This window comes from Archocentrus centrarchus, chromosome 11 (assembly GCF_007364275.1).
Source record: "Archocentrus centrarchus isolate MPI-CPG fArcCen1 chromosome 11, fArcCen1, whole genome shotgun sequence".
Taxonomy (NCBI): Eukaryota; Metazoa; Chordata; class Actinopteri; order Cichliformes; family Cichlidae; genus Archocentrus; species Archocentrus centrarchus.
In genome coordinates this window covers 640,074-657,047 of record NC_044356.1, presented here as the reverse complement: position 1 = coordinate 657,047, position 16,974 = coordinate 640,074, and the positions used below count along the sequence as shown (strand labels likewise).

At 39.7% G+C, this 16,974-nt stretch overlaps 1 protein-coding gene across 1 annotated transcript in view; it reads right to left on the bottom strand.

Annotated features, from left to right (window-relative positions):
- Positions 1–13,894, bottom strand: part of col14a1b (collagen, type XIV, alpha 1b) — a 223,001-nt gene extending 209,107 nt beyond the window's left edge. The window contains 3 exon segments of the mRNA XM_030741811.1: positions 3,383–3,499; positions 12,111–12,217; positions 13,827–13,894. Of these exon segments, the coding sequence (XP_030597671.1) occupies positions 3,383–3,499; positions 12,111–12,192 (199 nt within the window). The 5' untranslated portion in view covers positions 12,193–12,217; positions 13,827–13,894.
- Between the last annotated feature and the right edge of the window lie 3,080 nt (positions 13,895–16,974).

The window sequence follows — 16,974 nt, the reverse complement described above, 5'->3', positions numbered from 1 at the left end:
AGTGCTGTGACAGTAAAGTCAGTGAACAAGTGTGTGAAGTTTGATGCGTCTCGCTTGAACATTATGCACCTATGGTGTGAATTTGAACATCCTACAGTAGATGAGATCATTCTGAGTTATCACATTCACAAGATTTTCAGAAAACTTGAGCTCTGACCTTTAGCTTGAGGTCAAGGTCGCTGAGGTTGGAACTCATCAAGAGTTTTTTGTCGATGCATTTATGGTGTGAATTTGTACATACTAGGTCACATCGTTCTCGAGTTATGGCCAACGTTAATTTTTTTGTGGAACAATTCAATTCAATTTATTTAAATACAGTCATCCTTCGCTATTTCACGGTTCACTAATCGGCTTCACTGTATGGCAGATTTTTTTAAAAAAATATTACTAATTCTGTTTCACAGAGTTTTCAATATATTGCAGGATTTTGCGGTATATAGGTATTTCTGTAACACCCCATAACTATGTTCATCACTCGGACGAAGAAATAAGTTACGCCTATATCTATAGAAGTGCTGGCCAAGGGTGAACATACTGCACCTTCATCGCCATCAGTACTGCACAGCTGCATAATTCACCATCTTCATCACTGAAGTTGTAATAAGAAAGTAGTAAAGGTTTATAGTGTGGGAGTGTGGGAAAGGTTTATAAAGCCTCAAAATATATATAAAAAAATAAAATAAATATATAATAAATATAACGTCGCTACTTCACGGATTTTCACCTAACGCGGAGATCTTTGGAACGTAACCCCCATGATAGGGGAGGGATCACTGTAGTGCCAAATCACAACAAACAGTAGCCTCAAGGCACTTCGTCCCCTTAGAATTATAAGTTTGTATCCGCAGTTTTATGATATTAAAAAATAGAACCTTATAATACCAAGTTAAAGCTTGATTTTGCAGATAGAACCTTTTTTCTTTGTGAATAAAATGCCCAAAAAAAAAAATCTCTTACATATTGTTGATTTAGCAGTCAACGAATAAGAATATGACAATAAGTCAATTTTATCAAAAATGTTAGATAGAACCTTATAATTCTAAAGGGACAACTTTATATTGTAAGATAAAGACCACACAATAATTACAGAGAAAACCTAACAATCAAAACGACACCCTATGAGCAAGCAGTCATCTGTCACGACAGGTTGTGGGTGAGGGGAGAGAGACAGGACAAAAAGAAATGCTGTGGAAGAGAGCCAGAGATTAATAATAACTAATGATTAAATGCAGAGTGGTGTATAAACAGAGTGAAAAGAGGAGAGGAGTGAAGAGGAAACACTCAGTGCATCATGGGAACCCACCCCAGCAGTCTAGGCCTACGGCAGCATAAATAAGGGGTGGTTCAGGGTCACCTGATCCAGCCCTAACTATAAGCTTTATCAAAAATGAAAGTTTTAAGCCTAATCTTAAAAATAGAGAGGGTGTCTGTCTCCCGAATCCAAACTGGGAGCTGGTTCCACAAAGAGGCGCCTGAAAGCTGAAGGCTCTGCCTCCCATTCTACTCTTAAGTATCCTAGAACCACAAGTAAGCCAGCAGTCTGAGAGCAAAGTGCTTTACTGGGGTGATATGATACTATAAGGTCTTTAAGATAAGGTGGGGCCTGATTATTCAAGAACTTATATGTAAGAAGAAGGATTTTAAATTCAATTCTGGATTTAACAGGAAGCCAATGAAGAGAAGCCAATATGGGAGAAATCTGCTCTCTCTTTCTAGTCCCTGTCAGTACTCTAGCTGCAGCATTTTGGATCAGCTGAAGGCTTTTCAGGGAGCTTTTAGTACAGCCTGATAATTACATTAGTCCAGCCTAGAAGTAATAAATGTATGTATTAGCTCTTCAGCACCACTTTGAGACAGGATGTTTCTAAAATTAAAGTTTGGAGGAAGATTGCTGAGTATGACACAGTCAAGAACAGAACAGAGGTGGAAATACTATGCTTGGGGACTGTTTTTCTAAGAGTACAGAATGACTTCACTGAATTGAGGGGCCAAAAGGTGGGGCCATGTAAAGTAAAATCTTGGATGAGAACCTCCTTCTGTCAGCCAGAACACTGAACATGGGCCATGGGTGGGTCTGCCAGCATGACAATAACTCAAAACATACTGCCAAGGCAAAGGAGAGAGGGAGCTGAAGCTTCAAGTTGCCAGGCAGCACCCAAGAAACCTAAATGATTTAGAGAGTTTCTGTAAAGAGGAGTGGGATAAAAATCACTCTTGAGATGTGTCCAAACCTGGTGACCAACTACAAAAATATCTTACTCCTGTGCTTGGCAACAAGGGTTTCTCCACCAAGTAGTAAGTCATGTTTTGCTTGGGAATCAAATACTTATTTCACTCAATGACATGCAAATCAATTTATAACTTTTATGTAATGTCTTTTTTTTTTGGTTGATATCCCGCCACTCTTCATTAAAATGAAACTGCCATAAAATGTTGAAATTGCCCATAATGGTATGGGATGCTTCTATGTCCTTTTTGGCTAAGGCCTTTTTCCACAGGGAGGCTCTTCCCAGCAGGGTGGAGTTTTGGTCCCACTCTTCAGCTGCACACTGTTTTCAATCCACTTCAGTCCAGTTCCAGTACATAAGGACCAGTAGTGCCACCCAGTCTCCACCAGATTGTCTACTTAATGCAGTGATAATCAGGCCTACCTGTACTCACTCTCTGTAGCCTAATTTCCCATGCTCACCTGTTGTTTTCCCTGGTTACAGGAAAACCTTTCTCATCAGCTCAGATTACTCAACACCTGGACACAATCTGGTCATCACCTTCCTGCCTGCCTGCCCGCCCTATGATCCTCGCAGCACCTTGGTTTCCACCTCTCCCAGCAACCACCTCCCAGACATAAAGTAAGCTAGAGACAATTCTGTTCATACCATCTACAGTGCTAAAAGGAAACAGTGAAATGGACTTCAACCTCCTTCTCTCTCCCCTCCTAGTGGCTTCCCGTTCCCTGGACTCTCCACTTGCTCTCTCCCCAACACAACCCAGTACCTGTTTGCCCCTTCTTGTATTGAATAAAAACTTTAAACTATAAAACTGTTTCGGGTTCTGCATTTTGGGTCCTTTTAGTTGTCGGCTCACGAGCAGTGAAAAATTCATTTCTTTGTAAATGAGCAAAATTACAAATTCAGCTGGGAATCAAATTATTATTTCCCTGCTGTATTAGGTTCCATCACACACTCCTGCAAAATACTGTCTCCTGATGGAGTTTAACAAATCACCAAACTAAATACAACTAAATATGATTATCACTGTCAGACCTAAACAAATTTTCTTTTATTTAAAAGGTGAAAAGTGTTGCAATAAAAGATCTAGTAAAGCAACATTTCTAAAATGCAGAAAGTCTGGACCCATAATCCTGATCAGTACTGGATCTTACCTGGTCGTGTGGTGTAAATGACCTTGTAGCTTTCAAACTGTCCTTTTGGTTCTTTCCAAGACACGTGGAGCTTGGTGGGGCTCAGGACTTTGGTACGAAATTTTCTTGGTGATGAAACTAGACATAGAAAAAAAAAAAATACAGCTTTACACAATAACTGTCACTTTGAAACTTAGTGTATGTATATGCAGACTGAGTGGTTATAACACTCCAAATCATGCACCATCAAAATCGATACTTTTTGTAATATTGGGAAAAAAAAGTGCGTCATCATTAATTTATATTAGTGGATTAAATACATAACAATGGAGGGAGTTCAATGTTGCCACAGTTGTCCGAAGGCATGACATGATGTCAAGCTAATGTTATTATACAGCTGCAGGAAAAGGTCTGTGAGCCCTCTGAGATTTCCATATATCCAAATAAAGATGACCTAAAACATCATCGGATTGGCATCAGTTCCATCATATAAAATGCTTCTCATTTATGCACAAAGTTCAGTTTTGATATCGTCCAACCACAAAATACTGTTCCAAATGCCTTCTGACTTGTTGACATGGATCTTTAGTAATCCATTAAAGGAATCTAGAGAGCACTTCTTTGCTCTTGCAGCCCTGACTTGCACACCATTACTGTTCTCCTGATGGTAGACTCCTGAACATGGAGACTCCTAAACTCCTGAACCAATATCAGATCACCTTTGTAATTTTACCTTAATCTTAACTACTAAACCTTTAAGTTCATTCTCTTTTCCCCTCACAAATATGTAATATTAGGTCATTTCATCACCAAATAAATTACTAAGTTAAATGTTGATCATCTCACACTTTTAAGACTTCTAGTGTTTCCCACCGATACAGATTCTGTCTGAGGTAGTGTACATGCTCTTATCTGAACGAACATGTGCAGACATGCTATTACAAATGAATTGTTAAATTATACAGTTCACAAAGTGCTCCCTTCCCTTTTTTTAATTTGTCAAGCAGTTTGTGACAAGAAAGGATGGAGTAATATAATCAGCTGCCTCTCTATGAGCCTTTCATCTCCAGTAGACTCTCGTGGTCCTTCAATGCTACTGGTAATCCTTATTTTGCTCCACTGCTACAGTCAGCTCAGTGTAGTGGCACATGAAGCAGTTCTCCACCTGCTGCACTTTCTGGTTCAGCTCTGAGATGGTGGAGCTGGAGTCTGAACAACCTTTACACGACAGACTCACTGAAGAAGCAGCTGAAAGATATTGAGGATTGCCACAACAGCAAGATAGGAAAACCAGAAACAGGATAAGCTGGGGCCAGCAGACATTTCAAAATAAGAGCAAGGACACTGTCCACTTTTAAACTGAGCAAAGCTGGTGTTCTTTTGGATCATTAAAAAAATTCAAATGAATGGACAAATATACTTTGGCAGCCATTAATTTATCTGCATAGTACACTGAAGTAATGTCAACATATACATGGTAAACACTGATTACTGTGAAAATATGATTTTCTTTTAGTTCATATTTATGCAAAAATATAGAAAATCTCAAAAGCTTTTCTATGCAACTGTTTCTAACAAAACATTCTGTTTACCCTTAATTAGTCACATAGAGCATCGCCACTCAGGAAGTTTTACAGTCTGCATGTTTCACAGAATCTGCTCTCCTTCTGTTTTACTTCAACATGCCCGTTCATCCGCTGAGCGCAAAACACAACTGTGACTGAGTTGCGTTAGATTGAACTCCCTCCAGAGTTATGATGGTGTTCAGGCAATCGTTCCGTCTGTGTTTTTAAACTGTAAGGAAAGAGAGGAAAAAAACTGAAGGATAAATTGTATCTCATCCAAGTAGAGGATACACATCAGAGAGATTAGCTTGCACAGATGTCACATTATAAAGCCCACAAAGTCCCATTCTCCTCCTTTTCCTCATCCTCATCTTCCTCCTCTATTGACGAGCCTGCATTGTGCTTGTCTCCTGTCTGCATCAAAGCGACACCTCTGCCTCTCATCCTGATTAGCTGTTGTCCCTGTCCGCCGCCTAGAGGTCTACCTCACCTCTTTTTTCCCTTGCTCATTCTTCGCCTATATTCATTTTCTCCAACTTACTCTCTCACTGTCGCCTCATCTGTCCCAGAGCCGTGTACAAAATATTCCTGCTTGTCCTGAGCTCATTTCCTTTCCTTTTTATATTTTTTTCTTCATCTGCGCTTTGAAATGTGTCTGTGTGCAAGGAGGATAACAAAAAGGAGGGAATGTGACTTCCGTTTAACTGTTAAGAGAAAAATAACAAAGGGAATCAAAGGGAAAGGTACTAGAATAGCATCTCTGTACTATTCCTCCTCCTAGCTTCAGCAGGGGCACTTAGATCCACTGAGCTGCACAATGTCCAAACACACTTTACAATGGCCTCAACCTGTGCATAAAACATCTAAAAGGTCACCAACACTGCATTAGTGGAACTTTGTTTTCATAGTTCACTAAGCATGTACGCAGTGTTTTCACATAGACACCAATTTAAAACACAGGAATAAGGGTATTGTAAAGCACTGCAACAGCAGAAACCACATTTCCAGAGTCAACAACCAAAACACCCTATCATTTCCACACCAGCAGAGCCAAATCCCAGATAATAAATATGTATCATTCCCCAGTTTACTTTGGTTAACTGTGAAAAAAAGAAAAAGCCAGGGGGTGGAAAATAAGATATGAAACCCACAAACTCGTCTCTGTGTTTGTGTACTCATTATGAGGTGAGCCATCTGCTGCTGCCAACTTCTTTAAATACCTACACGGAGACTGACGCCTGCTGTAACTCAAAAGCTCAAGAGCGGAGTAAACCAGAAGCTTATAAGAATGGTTCACCAAAAAAAACAAACTCTGGATAAATGCATCCTTTAGACATTTTTTTTACTGCTATATATCTGTTTGGGAGTAAATGTATTTTGCTTTCTCCAGATGTAACATATTGATATATATTCATTTTAACATTTTTTTTTTTTTGCTTAAAGTAAACAGCTAGCTGTGCTGAAACTGACACATTTGAAGGGAACGTAATTGTTTCCTTTAGATTTTTAGATGGTTTACCCCATTTCCTATATCATTTTCACATAATGCAGGACTTAGTCAAGCTGATAAGCCTCATCACCCAAATCTCTGCAGCATTTTGAGTGAACTGCCTCTTTATGCATGCGATTATCTGCAGAAAACTACTCATGTAGGTACACAAAGAAACTTGGGTTCAGCACAGGAAGGATAATCCAGATTTTAGTGGAGAAAATAAAAGGCTGGTGCATTCCACAGCAGACAGATATAGTGTATAGAAACACACATAAGGAATACGGTACCAGTTATTGCACCAACCTGGGGATGAGAATGAGGGCTGCATGGGATTTCAGCTCTGGGTTTATAGCTCTCTGTCTTGAAAATAAAGGACACTCTCTCTCGTCTGAAGAGAGCTGCTCAAATCCCAAATGATTTGAGAAGCAGATTTCACACATCTGTTTGTAGTGTAGTTGAACTCTGTCGCGTGTTCCCGTGTGCCCACATCTGCATATGTGTGCATTAATTATTTATGTGTGTCCACAGCTGGAAGCAAGTGTTTTCTGATGTTTACACATAAAAAAAAAAAAAAAAAAAAAAAAAAAAAAAGTACTTTGTTCTGTGGAGCTCAGGTGGCTGTTTTGAAACCTGCCGGTTCCTTTGCAGCGCTGTGCATACATGCTTTTTATACACACACACACACACACACACACACACACACACACACACACACACACACACACACACACACACACACACACACACACAGAAAGCCATGGATCCTCTCTGCAAGATCATATTATCACACAGAGACAAATATTAGATGGCAATCCAACAGCCTGGTGAAGACAAAAGTCCTCAACAGGAGAGATGGAAACTTAATTCTCATTTATTTTTCATGGACGATCTTGTGCAAACAGTAGAGCCAACTGCTGCTGAGGGTTGAGAAGGGGTCCACCACACCCTCCATGAGTTGTGTGGCAAGTTAGAAGTGCAAGGTTTTGAGTGCATTTTAAATCAGTCAGAGTAGACTGAAGGAGCAATATTAGGCAAAGAGGCAGCAGCGAGCAGAGAAGAGAAAATGAGAAAAACTTCTCACTCATCTGTGAGGGAGAAGCATTAACAAGAACTATTCCACAAATCCAAGTCACTTTTAAAATTGCTCCAAGGCTGCCAAATGCAAAGTCTCTTAAATATGGTGCACAGGACATTTCAACACCAGTGAATCATTTGTACAGATCAGGATAATTAAAACACGGCACTCTGTATTTTTCCCTTCCATACCTGATACCACAGCATCAGGTGGAAAATAGGGTTGTTTTACACCACAAAACAGGAAGGCAGCAGTGAGGACAAAGTATGCGGTCAGTACAGGAAAGTAAATATTGGAGTACAGTACTGTGCAAAAGTCTTGAGTCACCTTTCATTCCTTTACCATAGGAAATGGGAAATAGGTGCAGCAATTTGTTGAAACATGCACAATCATACAGGGAAATACAGTGTATAAAGCAAAAACAGAGTTTGTACAATTCTAACAAGCTTGAAAGTCAGTCTTTGGTATGACCACCTTTGTTCTTCCACACTGGCTGAACTCTCTGAGGACAAGCTTTCTGGTAATTTCTTTAAGTGGTCTTCAGGAATCATTCACCAAGCTTCATGGAGGATATTGAAAGCTCTTCTTTGAACCTTGGCTGCCTTTTATGCCTTTCTTTTTCAAGACGATAACACACTGCTTCAGTAATGTTAAGGTCTGAGCTCTGGGGAGGCCAATCCATGACTGATAGTGTTCCAGGTATGCTTTTACTGCACTCTGCATTCAGAAATCCATTAATTTTGACCCAAGATCCAAAACACCACTGGGTTAATGTAACCCCAAACCATGACACCTCCACAGTGTTTTAAAGATACCTGCAGACAATCGCCTCTCTCCTGACCTCCTTCATACATCCAAATAAAGATTTGACCCACAAATTTCACATTTTGATTCATCACTCCATCAGAACTGTTGCCACTGATTTTAGTTGTTGCCACTGGTGTTACTTGTGGTAACACAAGAACTGGACTCCTTGCTTCCCTTCCTTACCCTTGACAGCCACCCATGCACTGAGACAATTTCTGATGCAGCTTCTGATGAAGTAAATAGATCCAGTGAAGGTCCAGATATATCTCTCAGGTTCTGTGTCAGGTATTTGAGATACTGTTCATTTGCTGTCTGCTACTTCTTCCTTTGTCCTCCACTGCTACAGTTTCCTCTATTTATGTGGAGATATGCCACGTTTTCAGCTAATAGCTCCTTGGTGCCTCCTTGGTATGGTTGCACCTTGTTGGTGCAAAAATATTATTTTATGGCTGTCAAACAGTGTTATGTTTGGCATTTTTTTTTTGTAGATTCAGCTAAAGAAATGGGAACACATCATGTGACTGTGTGACAGGCTGCTAGTAACAAAGTGCCTAAAAATACAATTTAAAACTAGTTCTTTGCTCAGTTGTTCATCCCTTGATATGAAAAATATAAAGAATGACAGGTGACTCAAGACTTTTGCTCAGTACTGAAAGAAAGAAAGAAAGAAAGAAAGAAAGAAAGAAAGAAAGAAAGAAAGAAAGAAAGAAAGAAAGAAAGAAAGAAAGAAAGAAAGAAAGAAAGAAAGAAAGATTAAACCCTGAAAAATACATCAGAAAAATGTTGACATTCGACCACATTCCTCACTCCAGCTTTAGACACCCGCTTCCTTATTTCTGCAGGCAGCAAAAACACAAGAAGACTCTGCAAAGTTGGCACTGGGACTCTGACATCATTCTTTGACCTTTTACCTTTTTTTACAGGTGCTGAGCTGAAGAGTAATTTAAGACTAGCACAGAGTAATTGCTTAATAAAAGCCATTTAGAGCACAAAGAAAGCTATAAAACAACCAACAAAAGGAAGAGGGCTTCTTTCTTTCATTTCAATGGACCAGAATTCTGTTTATTATATATTACAGTAATCCCTCAGCTTTTCATGTTAAAGTTTCCTCCCAGCTTATGTGTTTTCTTTGGAATGAAACAGTCCACAGAGGTGAGGAGTTTCACATGTGGCAGCTGTCCAAGCTGCTCGTTAAACCTTAGCTCTTCCCAGGTCACTGCTGTAGCCGAGGCTAGCACACTATGGCCTCTTCGCTAAGGAATGCTGCGGTTTCTTTCACTTTACTTGTATTTTAGCCAGAACCTAGCAACTGTTGTTATTGTAACAGTTATTCTGTTGTTTACTAGGCTCACTCTCTTTGCAGACTGAGTGGTGAATAGGGATAGGAATTGAGAACGGGGGGGGCTAGGGTTAGGGTTAGGGTTAGGGGGGCTAAACAGATTAACTATATTATCTGGATAATAAAATTCTCTCAAGCTTCCAGCCTAATTAAAATATGACAGAATGACATTAGAGCTAGATTCATATAATATACATACACTCATGTACTGTCTCCGCAGCAGTGCTGTGGCTTTCTTTCAGCCATTCATGATAAGGTAAGCCTGTGTCACTGGGCAGCACACATAGAGGTAAGCCCTCACTGTCTGACAGCTTGTGGTAGGCCTATTACAGCTAGTCTTGGTAAGTTACATGATGAACTTTCACATTCTTAAAATGCTATTATGGTATAGCACAGCATCAGCCCAAGTCCTCTGTGCGCTGATCGAACAGCAAGCTTTGGTTTTGAGTAGGTTTAGTAATGCTTCATACTCAGCATTGCCAGCAACTTTTGAGAGTTAGCCAATGCAGAAAGTGTTTGGATGGAGTGTAGGTATCTGACTGTGCTCAAAGCAAATCACAATTTTAGTATGTTAGAGGATGTTAGAGGGTGTTTTTCCCCACTCACACCAAATGTGACACTTGACACATTAAGACTGAAAACAGATTCAAAACTTTGCCTGAGATCCATGTGGTTAGATCAAACTCATTCAACTTAACTAATTTAAGACAGATCATGAATATCAATCAGTTATTTGCATTCCTGGACAAAGGGTCTCAAAAAATATCGTGTTTATGGTTAATAATTGTGTTAAAACTGAGAGTCATCTCTCACTAATGAGGTAAATTGCTAAATAAGTTAAATAAGGTGAAAGACAATGTCAGCACATAGATCGGCACCATAAAAAAAAGAAGAAAAACACAATCACACAAACAGCTCCTGTCTTAAGACAGCTGATATTATGAAGTTAATGAATAGCTACTTCATAAGCAAATGTAATTTAGATTACTACTGAAGGCTTCACATTTTTAACAAGGGTTACACAGACATGTGTCATTATAATTTCAGTCTCCTGCAAGTAATAAATAAGATTAACCCGTGTGTGGATGAACAGAGGTGACAAAACTTGCCACAGCAAACCAATCTGGCTAGGTGACAGGAAAACACATTTTCTCATTATGATTTTGACAGAGGCTTTTCCGTTTGACAGACACATAGATAAATAAAACAAAAGGATCAATTAAATAAAAACAACCTTTTTTCCAGAACAAAGCTGCACATCAAAACAGTCAAAATGTAAATTCAAAATGTAGCCTGCTGAGTAAAACTGTAAATACAAAGTATAATGGCTTTACATTTACAGAACAGGACCACACTAAGGGTTATGCCACCAGCAATTAACTTAACCAGAATGCTAAAAGCACAAAGGGTTCTGAAGGCTTTCTTGCCTTCAGAACCCCTTTTTTATTTGGTACCATCATGACAACAAACTAGTCTTTTATAGCTTAGCTTGGTTCTGACATAGACTATATGCCACATTTTACTATTCAAACAGTGCTTTATTCTATACATTTAGGCATTTGATCTGCCACTGATCTATGGCCAATTCAGAATCACCAATGAGCCTATCATGCATGTCTTTGCAATAGTGCAATAGTCTACCTTCTGGCTGGATTACGAGTTTGTTAACAGAGAGTGAGACCAATCTCCAAAGGTAAATGCCGTAAACTGGCTTTGTAACATTGCCTTAAATATGCGAGAGGGTGCATCTGTTTGTATTTATTTATTCATCCATTTATTTATTTATATTTTGAATTGGCCTCTTTTCCACTTTCTTCACTGCATGCTAGCCCCCCCCCCCCCCCCCCCCCCCGAGTCTGTATAAATTTTAAACTTTTCTCAATCATTTGTTACTATCTGTTTGATGATGTCTATTTTGTCTTGTGAAGCACTTTGTAACTTGGTTTTGTAGGATGCTATACAAATAAAATTCCTCCAACACCTAAATGAAAAGTTTTATTGGGGTTCTCACAACCTGCATTAAGTAATGTCATACAGGAGGCAATATGTATGGGACTGATAATATCCAATCACTAGACTGATAAGATTTCAAATAAGATGGCAGACCTTGAATGAAACTGTGTTCAATACCCATTAGGCCATGGCTTTCATAAAGAAACAGGCTGGAGAATGGATGTATACAGCTCTGTAAAACCTTGAAATGAAAAGCCACACTGGTCCTCACTTAAGAACATCGTCAGGTAGCCTAATTTCTCTCTCTTCTACATAGAAGAAAAGAAAATCTATATATATACAAATCCTGACAATTTAGCATTGGTTTTGCAAGCTCTGACTTTCCTTGTGGGGCATCATTAGGGGATGCCATGGTTAGTCCTGCCAGTCTGTGTACAAAAAGCTCAGCTTGGGCCCAGTGTGGTTAAACCCCCCACTGGGATTGTTGACTTGAGTAGACAGCAGGAGGATATACTTACCTTGGCCTTGTGCTGATTGAGGGAACACAGAGACGAGAAAGAAGCCCAGCAGGCAGAGACTCAGTCTGACTGTGAACCGCATCCTGATATCAGCAGACACGATACACCTGATTGGCAAAGAAGTACAAGAGGAGAAGGAGGACAACAGAGTGGAAGAAAGGAAGAGAAAAAATAGAAATGAAGGAGCACACAAGGACCGGTAAGGGGCAACAGAAAAAAGAAGCGAGACAAACCAGCGAGGATGGCAAAGAAGAAGGTGAAAAATATGGAGTAGAGAGTGGGGGTATGAGGTAGGTCAGAGAATAGTGAAAGAAGGAGGAGAAAGGAAGAAGAAAGGACACCAAGATGTGAGAGAGGATGAGTAAAGTAATGATCAGGAAAAGTAGCAAAAGGGGGTAGAGGAGGAAAGAAGGGGCAGTCAGAAAAGGACCCATAACAGAAAAAAAGAAAAATGAAGACATAGTGGGATAGAGAAGAATGGCTTTAAACAGTGATAAGGCTTAAAACTCTTTTATGGCATCTACTAATCCTGTTATCATAATTAAGACACTTAGTACCTGAAATTATATAATTTTGGTCCATGTTTATTAATCCAATGACAGTTAAAATATAATCTCTATGGTGAAGATATGTCAAGAAAATCGTGTGTATATATATATATATATATATATATATATATATATACACGATTTTCTTGATGTCTAGTGGGACATCAGCAAACAACTTATGGATCGAGCTAAAAGAAATAATCTGTTTTCAAAACATTCATAAAACTGTGTTGTCATGGTCACACACACATTAGTCCTGTAAGAATTCAAAGGTGCTTTAGGCTTCCTGCAAATAGTTGAGGGTGGCTGTATTAATTGCTCTCATAAGTCCTTTTTTTATTCATTTTTTTATTTAAAACATTAAAAGAAATGATATGAAATAGTGATCAAAGAACATCTGAAATAACTGGCGGTAGCTACGTGTTCGTTACAGCACCTACACATTTGTGGGCTGTGTCTGTTTCTAACTATTTCTGCAGCCAAATAACTAGCTGTTCAGCCAATTTTCAGATACTTATTAATATTAGTGATATCACAAATTGGTATTTTCACCTTATCAGTATTAAGACGAGCTGTTCCTGTGGTCATAAAACAAATTTACAGTTATAGAGCTACCGACAACAACCCTGCTTCATTGCGCCAAAAGAAATCAAACTTGAAATTTAAAGAAAGAAAGAAAGAAAGAAAGAAAGAAAGAAAGAAAGAAAGCGAACATTTAATGACCAGTTTCTGTAATGAACAATGGCAGAGTAAGGACTTGTACTGTAAGAGCGCTGATGTGGTACCGCTTCTAACACGTGTTAAGGCACCGCTAAAGGGTTTAGGGGTTTGAATACAGTGATGGTTAAACCAACCTCTCACGAGGGAGGTCAGGTACTGTGCGTACAGTGGCATCGGCTTTTGCGCGCTCGTGCACAGCCATCCAGCACTAACAAATACCGTAACAGACACTAAACTATTGCCGTCCTTTTCTTGTACTTCTTGCTTACAGTAAATAAAAGCAGCGGAAGTTTTTTCTTAATTGAAATGAGCACAGGTGAGGTCCGCACGTTGCGCCACCAGCAACACCACAGCGCGCAGTGCGCTGAAGTGGAGAGAAAACGATCGCAGATTTTCAAAGCTCAATTTCTCAAGAACTGTGCAGTGTGTGAATAAAGAGCAGCTTTACCTTCTCAGATCATAAGTTTGCAGGCTCCGCAGCTCTCCTCCTGACAGCTGTGTTGCAAGCTCACCACTCCCCACAGCGACTCTGCTTCTCTTCACCAACTCTCCACTCTCGACCTCGAGACAAGCCACACACACTCTGCTCGGGACTACCGACTAAAAATTTCAAAATAAAGTTACATATGAACCATAGTCGCTCACATTGCTGTAATAAATTTCAGCCTTCCTGCCCTTTTGCTCATTATACAGAAAGGAATTATATCAGTAGCCAATACGCATCAGCAAATTCAGCTTAGCCTCAAATGATACCCTGCTGGTCAATCATTCCAATATAATCTTAAATTGGTTTTTGCTACGTCCACGTTTACAATATTCAATCAAATAATAATGCAAACAAAGGCTATGGGTTTATATTACATTCAATAGAATCTGAAGGAACCAAAACCATCTCCAGACTCCCAACAAGCTGCTGCTGAGCCTATTCCCAAATGCATCCATAATCACATTAATATTTTCAATCATGAAACTGATGTAAAGCTTTGCAAGCCATAACCATGTGCTACAGTCCATAAACTATGAAAAAGAAGATTAAAACAAAGTCCTCACAGAAACACTCTAGTATACTTCCAAAACTCTTGAGGGATTTGTGTGTTTTAGTTTTACTGTTTTATATCAAGTTGCAGCTAAAATGTTTATTACCATCTAAAGAGATTAATTGCAAAAATAAATCTACTGATTTAATAACTGTTTTCCACATTTTTCACATTCAGTCTGTATTTACTGCCTTTTATTTTGCGGAAGATTAACAAATTTGGCAATTTAAGTCATATCTTAAACAGGTACTTAGTGTCCTCTAATGTTCTCAAGCATTATACAGATAAGCTGTTTATATATTTGAAACTTGGCTCTATGTGTCATATTTTCTGTTTTAATTTGAAGGCAAAAGTGCCTCACTTCCTATCTCACTGTGGGACTCTGTACTCAACTTAACTCTGGTAGAAGGTCTCCCTTCAGTTGAGACTTGCAGTGGATTGATGGGTGTTTCCCGCCTCATTCACCATCCACGCCTGCAGCTATTCATTCCTTTTACCTCATTTAAAGCGAGGCCAGGCAGCAGAAAAATGTGTTTGAGCAGCAGGCAGATTGAGCACCGACAGGAACAAAATATGTGTTTCTGTGACCCCTGGGTAAATGCTCTCATAGTCCCAATATGCTCCACTTAATATGCCTCCCTCAGTTCTGGGCAGGTGGCTCGCTGTAAAGCTAAAATTAATGACAAATGAAGATGAAAGGAAACATTCTTTGTGAAGCATTTTTTGCTGAAGTGCAGACGGTGGTGAAGGCATGGTGAGTAGAAACACCACCAGTGAGCTTTAACTACCAAATCAAAAATTAAATTATCTCCATTTTGGGGCTTCTCCCCTTTAGCTGAGAAACAGGAACACATAATGAAATGATTTATAGCCTGCGTAACTGAATATAGTGCAAAGAAAATATATCAAATGTTGAAACTGAGAAATTGTATCATTGTTTTGAAAATTATGTTCATTTTTTTTAAAGGTTGGGAAAGGAGCCTTTTGACAACTTTCCTCATCTGTTTTTGCCCCTGTCTGTCACAATTTAGCTACGTGGACCTGCATGCAAGGAAAAAAACAGGCCCTTTAATAGCCAGTTTTCAAAATCCAAAAATGTACAGTCCAGTGAGGAAAATCCAAAAACACAAGAAGTAAGGAATCAAGAACTAACAGCGAGGCAACAGCAGGAACATACCCAGAAAAACATAGATAATACAACAAAGGACACAGAGAAGACAGGACTTCATATACACACTGAGGGCTGATAAGGGGTTAGAAAAATGAGGCACAGGTGTGACAACAACAGGTAAAAACAATCAGAATCAGGGGAGGAAAGACTGGAAGCAAAACTAGCACAGGACACAAAACTGAGCTTCAAAGTAAAAATTTAAATAAAGAAGGAGACAGAGAGAGAATGGCACATACATGAACACAAACACAAAGGGACCAAAGCACGGACATGAAAAAGAGACAGAAGGAGACACAGGAACACTAGGGAAGCCACAACAATTCTTCTTTTGGCTGCTCATTTTAGGGGTCGCCACATAGATCATCAGACTCCAGCTCACCCTGTCGCTGGCATCCTCCTCTGTCACACCAACCCTCTGCATGTCCTCCTTCACTACACCCATGAACTTCTTCTGTGGTCTCCCTCTTTTCCTCCTGACTGGCAGCTCCATCTTCAGCATCCTTTGTCCAGTATATCCTCCTCTGGACATGTCCAAACCATCTCAGCCTTGCCTCTCTAACTTTGTGTCCAAATCGCTCAACCTGAGCTGTACTCATTTCTAATCCTGACCATCCTGGTCACTCCCATTGAAAATCTTAACATCTTCACCCACATTACACCCATCTGTCAGCTCCTACTGCACACCTTACATCTGTCTCGCTGTCCTCACACATGTCCCACACCACCCTCATGTACTTCTCTGCCACACCTGACTTACTTGTGCAGTACTACAGTTCCTCTCTCAGCATGCTATCATCTGTTTTCTCAAGATTCACAGAGACACAGTGAAGTTCTTCTTGACCTTCTCTATACTGTATATTCTCTGCAACCTACCTCTATATCCCCTTTCATCTGTCCAGAGTATACGCCAAACACGTTGTTGACAGTTTCCTTCAGCACTTCAGCTGTACCTTTCCAGTCATCTGATTGGTCTTCCCTACCACCCAGATGCTGTCTCAACTCCTTCATAAACTCTGAGCAACAGTCTTCCTTCTTTAACTTTGGCCATTTAATCCTTGCCTGTCTTCACTCGCTTCCTCCTCTTGATGTCCAAAGCCATCCTAAACACATCTATCCAACACCACCTCTATCTCTTTCACCTTCTGCATAAGATGTAGCCCACCTATGTGCACCTTTCTCTGCTCTTATGTTACCCTGTGTCCCTCCCTCTTTTTAAAGTACACACTCACCACAGCTATTTTGATCTGCAAAATCCATTCTTCTGCATTTCTCTCCTTAACACACAACTACCCAACACCTCTGTTCTCTTCACCTACACGTCCATTAAAGTAAAAAAATTCAACAAACAAATATTTGAAACCCCAGAGACAAAAACAGTAAAACACCAA